Source organism: Grammomys surdaster, unplaced genomic scaffold, assembly GCF_004785775.1.
Source record: "Grammomys surdaster isolate TR1022 unplaced genomic scaffold, NIH_TR_1.0 364, whole genome shotgun sequence".
NCBI lineage: Eukaryota > Metazoa > Chordata > Mammalia > Rodentia > Muridae > Grammomys > Grammomys surdaster.
In genome coordinates, this window is record NW_021604783.1 from 2,367,072 (window position 1) to 2,376,186 (window position 9,115).

Here is a 9,115-nt window from a genome sequence, read left to right on the forward strand (position 1 = left end):
GACAGAGATTGTCAATCTTCTTATCATGATTTGGAAGGATGGTTTAGGATTTTAAGGACTCTGTGTTTCAGATCTCTGGCTAATGTAGGCACCTCACTTAGCACAGCATCAGTTTCCCTGACACTTTCTGCATTCCAATCCCACAAACTGAATTGAATAGCAAAGACAAGAAGGGGCCTTTGGAGGGCCATACCACTGGTGCAGAATTAGTGTGCTACAAGCATTGCAAGGTCTCAGTCATGAAAGTGCTGAGGGAAGTGACTGCTCACAGAATAGTAACTGTCTCCCCTGTACCCCTGCCCTGAAGTGTTAGGGATTGAATCCATGACCTCGCATGTGCCAGGCAAGCATTCTGCCTCTGCGCTACATCCCCAGCTGATACCAGACCTTAGTAATAATAGCTCTCAGTAATCTAATTTAGTTCAAGATCCCAAATATCTTTTTAAAAAAGTTAAGGGCTGAGAGTGGTGACACATGCCTTCGATCCCAGCAGTCAGGAGCCTGAGGCAGATGAATTCCTGTGACAGGAGGCCAGCCTGTACTACATAGTAAGTTCAAGGACAACCAGGGCTGCATAAAGAGACCCTGTCTCAAAAGAAGGATGGAGGGAGGGAGGGAAGGGAAGAGAGAGGGAGGGAAAGAATGAAAGGAAGGGGAAAAAAGGAAAAGGGGAAATTGTTAGCATATAATATACAGAGATTTCCATGAAAATAGTTTTAAGTCTTTCAGTCAATAAACTAAGATTCACTGTAGAGAATGCCCTGGGCATCTTACCTAATGCCCAGAAAGTCAGGCAATGCTAGGCAGTGAATTACCAGGAGCAGCCCCTGACTGTTGAGCTGAGCACAGTGGTAGACTGTGGTTAAGGCCTGTGAGGATCCCGGCTGTCCAGATAGACGTCAGGAGCGCGTCCTCATGCTCTGTGGGTGCTGTGGGAACACCACCCTGCTCTTCAAACTGCATCACATCACAGAGTCCCCACCATGGGGATGCTGAAACTAAGGTCGTCAGTGGCCTTGTTGATGCCCCAGGTCCATGAATAGTGAGGTAATAGCACAGCGTGCATGTGTTCCTGTTTTGAGATTTGGTAGTGGCATTTGTCACACATCACTTGATGACCACTAATTTAAAAACCCTACATGAGGTTTGTTTTTTTTTTTTTCCTGCTTAGAGAATTGCATTTGTTATGGCTTTCTATTTATTTATTTTCTTTGGGTCTAGAATATTGTGGACAGTTTAAAGTATAGGGATAAGATTGGGGGAGGGGAGATAGATTTATTTAGATTATAAAAGATAATTCTGAAATTACATTCCCAAACACAGCATCACTTTTGAGTGTTTTCCTTGGCCAGGCCTGGCACCAGCTTTCCCCTGCAGCTTTCTGTTGGGCTTCATGAACTATGCCTCTCATTTGTGAGATCTGTCTTGTAGCCTAACTTGCATATAAAGATTGACTAAAGCAAACTTTATGCCAAGTGTTCTATTTCTCAGTGAAGTGAGTGCCTTGCCGTCTCTGCCAGCCTCTGACATGGAGGTGGGGCTGTTGTCCCAACACTGTGGCCATGCTGTGTGAAGGCGCTTGGGAAGATGGCCGTGTGATGATGATTATTCAGTCAGCCATCTTAAACCCTTCATCCAAAGCAGAGTAAAAATAACAGCAGTGGTAATATGTTCTTAAGTCAAGTGTTACACTTGATTTCACTTCATGGAAACCATTTGCGATGTTTTATTTTCTGCCTAGTTTAAACTGTTATCTGTCCAGCATGGTATTTTCTTCTCCTGATCCCTCTCTGGATGCTGATTTTGTTTCTTTCAGCAGGACCATTGTCATAAGCAGGCATAAGAGCCAGCTGAGGACACTGCTGGCAGCAGAGGTCACTGCTGGCAGCGGATGAAAGTGTCGGGGGGTGGGAGAGCTGTAGGGTTTTTTCACCCCCGAGTGCAAAGTAAAGACAGGAGATTAACATACATCTGTTTTTATTTATGTGTGTGTGTGTCTATGTGTTTGTGTGATGTCTTTTAGGGGGAACTTGAACGGCAGCTTTTACAAGCAAATCCAATTCTGGAATCATTTGGAAATGCGAAGACTGTGAAAAATGATAACTCATCTCGCTTTGTAAGTTGAAAAGCCCAAAAACTTGGACTTCTTCAGATTTCTCATGAAATGTCTACTGACTTGAGCAAATGAACCGTTTTTTCTTTTTAGATGTTAAGAAAAGCTAGTTAATAGTTGTTGTGATACTTCTGATAGCCACTTATGGAAGTGATTGTAATTGTATTTCATGTAATTGTATTTTGTATGTTTTTATATGGAAACATAATCGCATACACATATTTCTTTAAATCTTTGCCAGTTGTTCTATTATGGGATTGGCATAGGTAGTGGGGTGCTGGCTAGTTTTATATCAACTTGATATAAGCTATAGTCATCCGAGAGGATGGCGCTTCAGTTGAGAAATTGTGCTCCGTTCAGTAGTACCATTGACAAGCCTGGAGGGCATTTTCTTAATTAGTGTGATTGATGGGGGAGGGCCCAGTCCTTTGTGGGTGGGATCATCCCTGGGCTGATGGTCCTGGGTTCTATAAGAAAGCAGGCTGAGCAAGCCATGTGAAGCAAGCCAGTAAGTAGCATCCACTCCATGGCCCCTGCACCAGCTCCTTCCACCAGGTTGCTGCCCTGCTTTAGTCCCTGCCCTGACTACTTTTAAAGATGAACTATGACCTGGAAGTATAAGTAGAATAAACCCTTTCTTCTCCAAGTTGCTCAGGTCATGGCACTTCCTCACAGCAATGGTAGCCACAGTGTGTGTGTCGAGTACTTAGCAAATCAATGGGTATAGTAAGGAAGCTGGTTTTGGTGTAATGAGTTGTCTTCTTTATAACTTGCTTGCTATGTCTATGGCATGTGAACAGGATACTTCTCACTAGTATGACTACTGCTTACAACTTATTTTCTTTGTTTTTTGAGACAGGGTCTTTCTTGTAGCCCTGGCTGCCCTGGGACTTGCACTGTAGATCAGGCTGGCCTCTAACTCAAGAGATTTTTTTTTTTTTTTTTGCCTCTGCTTCCTGAGCCCTGGGATCAAAGGGAGTGCATTCCACACCTGAATTACAGTTTGTTTTCTTAACTATTCAACTATGTCAGTTCCTTATTAGCTTTTCTTTCCCTTAGCTTGACTAAGGGAGAATTTTTTTCTATTATCCAAGTAATGTTACTATTCATTTATTTCTTCTTAAATTGTTCAAATTTGACAATTTTTCCTTCTCCCTCCTGAAGTATTGGTGAGTAAGGACACCAGGACAAGGAGCACTTTAGCTCGAACCATTTGTTCATGAAAATTTTGGAGAACATAGTATCATTGTTTCATGTTCTTTAAAATTGAGTGTGTAAAGTTGTGGAGTGCATTTTGGTGGCATGGTTTTCATGACGAGTGGAAGGGACCAGATTCAGTTGTCACCAAGGCCTAGCCTAGTAAACATGGGCCTCTTACTGTAGCTTAGACAGCAGAGATGTGTTCTTATGGAGATTGAAAGAGATTAAGACACCAGCAGATTTGATTTTCTATAGTATTTCTCTCCTTTTCTTACAGACAGCCATTTTCTCTCCAGATCTCTCCCCCCCACACACCCCATCTCCTTCTTCTGTTTGTATGAAGACACCTGTGTGTTGATTAAGGCCCATTTTACTTAATTATCATTTTAAAGGCCTTCTTCTCCAAATGCATCCTAAAGTGCTTTAACATGAGGTGGGGGCGCCACAGTTGGTCTGTCTCAGCCTCAGAGAGTTGCAGTGCCAGGCTTTCCACGTTATGTAGGAAATAGTGATCTGTGTGTTTGGAATATTGTTTGTTCCTAGTAAGGAGCATTTGAAGATTCGCTTCATTCAAAATTTATTTAGTGATTGCTTTCAAGTTGTTTGTTCAAAGTGAGGTGAGAATCCCTGTGGCCATCAAAGGCTGTCTGTGCCTGCCTTCAAAATGGTCTGGTGATACTCAAACTAGAGGCCCATCCATCCTTGGACCATCCACACTGAGCCTGTGCCATAGCTGAATCTTAAATTCCCCTCTCTGAAAAGCTCTGTGTTTAGTGAGATGGCAGAATTAGTGAGCTCCCAGTTTTGGTATGTGACTTTTTTTTCCGTGAAAGTTTTCAAGTACAACTTCATAGAAAATCCTTTATTTTACCACATACATCCAGCTACCCATCTTTTTGGACTCCCCCATCCCCCCCCCCCACACACACACACTGCCTGCCGCCAACCACAGTCTAAATACAGGAGAAGCTGTGTAATACAGAATGGTTTTATTTTTCCCTAGAAAAAGAGAAGTTGCTACTAAAACATATATGTCTGTTCGTGGTAAATAGCGTAGTGGTGCTGTTATTAAATGATAAGAATGCAGGGCAGGCTTTTACTCCTTTTTGTGTTTGGTTGCTTATTGCAGAGGACCCCAGGAGATACTGACGTAAACATTTTTTTACAGTCTCTGGGTGTTGAAACTTGGGTCAGAGCTCAGCTGGGTAGTTCTTGTTCAGTGTTTCCTGTGAAGTTGTGTTTGTGACATTGTTGGTTAGTGCTGTCATGGTGGGAAGGCCTGCCAGGCTAGAGGCAGCTTTTGACAGGAAGGTCTGGTCCCCATCAGCTGTGGTATAGGACAGCCTCCACCCCTGGCCTCAGCAGCTGAGCCTTTTTGGAGCTGACTATGTGTCCTCTCTGCATGGCTGCTGTTTTCCTTCAGCAGGAATAATCCAAGAGAGAACACTACTCTCATATCAATACGTTTTGGTGTTCTGACACTGTGGGAGGGAACTTTGAAACAGTGTGATGTCAGTAATGGGGCCAAGTAACAATCTCTGGCTACCCCAGATCCTTAGATGACCTCCATTATTGACATTTGGTCCTGATGTATAATTGACATTACTCCTTTTAAAATTTTATCTGTTTTCTAAATGTTAATTTTTTGGGATTTTTTTGTTTTGTTTTTGTTTTTTAGTGTGTTTTTTGAGACAAGGTTTCTCTGTGTAGCCCTGGCTATCCTGAAACTCACTCAGTAGACCAGGCTGGCCTTGAATTCAGAGGTCCACCTGCTTCTGCCTCTCAAGTACAGGGACTAAAGGCCCTTCTTCCTGGTTCTTAATTGGGGGCTCTGCAAGAGACATTCAGCCACTGGGAAGGGTATTGATATGCTGTTGGTATCTGTGGGGTAGAGGTCAGAGATGCTGCTAAGCTCCCATAATACACAGAGCAGTTCCCACAACAGAACTACCTGGTCTCAAATGTCAGCTATTCTGGAGTTGCAAAATTAGGCTCTTGACTGTACACTCAAACTAGAACTCAAACTAAACCAACATACTTAAAGAGTGCATGAGCATGCTGTTGGGTTTTGATGGTTGGACACAGTGTCACCTGGGTAGACGGAAGAGGAATGGTTTCTTTTAGATTGGCCTGTGGACATGTCTACAGGCATTTTCTTGATTAATGATTGATGTGGACAGGCCCAGCCCACTGTGAGTGGTGTCATGCCCTTGGAAGGTGGATTTGGTGTGTATAAGAAAACAAGCTGAACAAGTCAGTAAACAACATCCCTCGGTGGCCTCTGCCTCAGTCCTTGCCTACGAGTTCCTGCCTGAGTGATTAAGGCAAGATTCCTAGCTATAGCTCTCATTCAAAAAGCAAAGTACTTTTTCCATTTTTTCACTTTTTTGTACAGTATTGGGGATTTCTTTGTTCATTTGCTTTGTTTCTTGGAAATGGTTTAGTAGCTTTCTGCAAGCTAGATGTTAGCTACATAACAGTAAAACGGGTATCTGATTTTAGTAGTTTCTTAAAAAACAATTATGTGATTTCTTTCATTGACTGAGTACTGTTCAGTTGAGATTCCTCTCTGTGACCCTCTGTGCCGTTGCCTTTGGGTCCTGGTAGCACTCTCTGATGATGGCTCTGCCATTATTTAGATTTGAGTGTTGGTTTATTGTGCAGTCAGTTAATTGTTAGCATCTCTTCTTTGCCAAGCACTTGTGCTGCTCAGCCGGCATCTTTGTGAATGTCTTATAGATCTTAAGGTTTAGCATACTCTAAATGGAAATTTTTCTTCTTTCAGAATTTGTTCCATTACATTGAACAAAAAAAAGCTACTTACGCTTATTAAAGCAAAATACAAACAGAAAAGGCCTGGGAAGTCAAAATCCCCAAGAATTCAGACCTTTCCTATTGGCCTATCTCCCAGGTGGCAAGGAATCCAGTTGGTTAACCCTCCAGAATGTGTCTGAGATATGAGCACATTTCTCTCTGCTCCCCAGCTGTCTGAACGCCATCTGAGGACGTTGTTATTCCTGTTCACAGATTATGCTGGTCAGTGGTTGCACGAGTCTTCCTCTCACAGCCAGTTACTTTGGTTGTTGTCTCTCCCCTGAGCTCAGCCAGTGGGGACTTTATCTGCCTGGTTCCCCGCTGTGTGCTTGGTTCCAGCACTGTGCCTCACAATGTAAGAAGTTGTATTTAATAGGATCCATTTCATCAGAATACTCCTGAATGCCAGTTGCACTCTAGGCCTGGGGAATGCCTCACTGGGCAAACTAGAGTCCTGCCCCAAAGGACTGGCCCTCATTTGGTTTAAACATTAGCATTCTCAGGACACACTGTGTCCTGCAGTCACTCACTCTGCATTGCACACATTAAGAGTGCATGTGTTCCCGACTTAGGAGTGTGGGTTGGAGTAATGTGGGAGGCATTTGGCTTCATGGACAGGACAAGCCTTGGATTAGCATGTCATCCTGTAAGTGATTTGATGCTAAAAGATGAGTTGTGTGTACAGTAAGATTTCATGCAGGGACTGTTTACAAGCCACGTGCTTGCAGGGAAAATACTTGAAACTATAGACTCTGAGCTTTAGAAGCCATTCAGTTCTGTTTCTTTGATCTGATATAACCGGCTAATTTCCTGAAGATATCTTTTCTTCTAAAGATGCTGGCATGTGCTTCGTGTTAAGGGATTCTTCAGGAGAGCATTGCTCTTATGAAAACAATCCTCCACAGTTAGTCCAGTACTGTGTATGAGGGGCGAAATGCATCCCAGATGGAGGCAATGTATGGACAATGGCTTTCTCACAATGCAACTTTGAAACAGGACTTCAGCTTAACATGGTAGCTTGAAGCCGCAGACAGACCACTTAGAAAGCTTTTTGCATGAGTGTTTATTTCTTTACTGATTGTGTTCCATTGTTAAACCAACCCGAGCCAGTTTAACAATTCACCTCTGCTGTGGCTTCTGGTAGATAATTAGCTTCCAGTAGTTAAAGCAAGTTAAAGGTATAGGCGCCTCCCTCTGATTTGATTCCTAGATTATAATGAAATCAAGTCACAAGTTTACACCCTCATATATATTACAAACATTAAACCCTAAGTCCTCTGACCAAAGCTGTCCATGAAAGGTCAGCTGTAGCTTGTGTTACAGTATCAGAGATGGGGGACAGTCTGCTCTAAAACCAGCCTCCCAGAGGAGCATTGCATTCATATTTGTCCTTGTAGAGCCAAGCCTTCTTGCAGAGCTCCTAGCAGCCAGCCCTCTGGACACCCAGAGTCTTAATATTGTATTCAAACCTAGGTAGAGAGGGTTTGCGTTTCTGGTCGGGTCTGGCCTTATCTCAACACTACTCCTGTTATCCTGGTAATTTCTAATATCCATTATGTTAAGTAACAGGCCACTTAGTTCACATGCAAACTCATTTTAGTAATAGCAGAGCTTCTGGAGTGGTTTGGAGATTAGGATAATTGAACCATTTGCTGTGGCCATCTGGCCTTTGGATTAAACCCTAGCCACGACTCCTCACATGACCCTCCTTGTTTAAGGAAAATGTCTGCCTTCAGAATGGAGCTTAAAATGGAATACATATATAGCACGATTGTTGCTTGAGTATTTAAAGTAAAGCATGGCTCATACATAGTTATGTTAGGTGCCAAACTAGGAGGGGGAAATAATCACAGAGCATAAAACGAATCTGCCTTTCCCCTGTAGTAGCTGCTAACTAATAATTCATTCGGCTTAAGTGCTCCAGGTGCTTTGATAACCCTTCCAGAAAATTTCCCAGGAAAGCCTGCCAATTCAGAACAAATACTAATAAGACATTGAATTTTTCATTATAGAATTAAATCAGGCAATCAATATTCAGGTTGTCTTGTTAAAATGAAATTCCTAAGAAACTTGTATTTTAAGTCTGGGGTGTAGTTTGGTGTTAATGAACTAGCATTTCCAACAGGCCGTGTGAAGCAAGGATAGCTGTGAATGTTGTCCAGTGTGCACAGGGTAGCTATGACTGCTGTACAGTGTTTAGTCATATTCATGGCCTTTTCCCTTGCTTTTTATTGGTGAGATTCTGTTTGACTGCTCTGAGTTCCATAATCTTAACTTTATGGAGATCAAATATGGGTAGGGTATATTTAGCATTAATTTCTTCACATACTATTTAAGAGATAGAGGACCAACTCTATTTTTCTCAGTTTAGTCTGGATTTGTGTTTCATTCAAAATATTCATTTGGAATGAGTGTGTGTGCGTGTGCGTGTGCGTGTGCGTGTGCGTGTGTGTATGTGTGTAGAATGCTTTCCAGCTTACAGATTCTGTCTCCTTTTTACAGCGTTAAAGGTTTAACATTGAAATTTAAGTAAGTTTAAGTTTTGGGGTTATTTGAGCATATTTGGTAAAATGTTTGAGTTTTGAAATTTCACTTTGTCTTGTTATCAGAGTATCTGGTGCCGTCTTGTCAGATATCTGTGGTACATGCCATTTGGCTTAGGAGTGGATAAATTTTCAACTTTACAAAGTTGTTTTATGCTTTGGAGATAGAGTCAATTCTAGAACTTTGCCTGTGCTAATTTTAGAAGTGCTAGTTCCTTGAAGGGGGATATAGAAAAAGCATCTCCCTTTTCTTCCTTAACTCCTGTGTCCCGGCCTCTCTAGAGCGCGTCTCTGACTCTTTGCTTAGTTCTTGTTATTTACTCCAAGGATCTTTCTCTGCCCACACTGTAACGGCTATAGTGACTATGCCCACACTGTAACGGCTATAGTGACTATGCCCCACACTGTAACGGCTATAGTGACTACGACCCACACTGTAACGGCT

At 42.4% G+C, this 9,115-nt stretch overlaps 1 protein-coding gene across 2 annotated transcripts in view; it reads left to right on the forward strand.

Moving 5' to 3' along the window:
• Positions 1 to 9,115, forward strand: part of Myh10 (myosin heavy chain 10) — a 132,950-nt gene that overhangs the window by 59,576 nt on the left and 64,259 nt on the right. For both annotated transcript variants that reach the window (XM_028780192.1, XM_028780193.1), the window contains exon 6: positions 2,024 to 2,116. In XM_028780192.1, the coding sequence (XP_028636025.1) occupies positions 2,024 to 2,116 (93 nt within the window). The remainder of the gene's footprint in view (positions 1 to 2,023; positions 2,117 to 9,115) is intronic.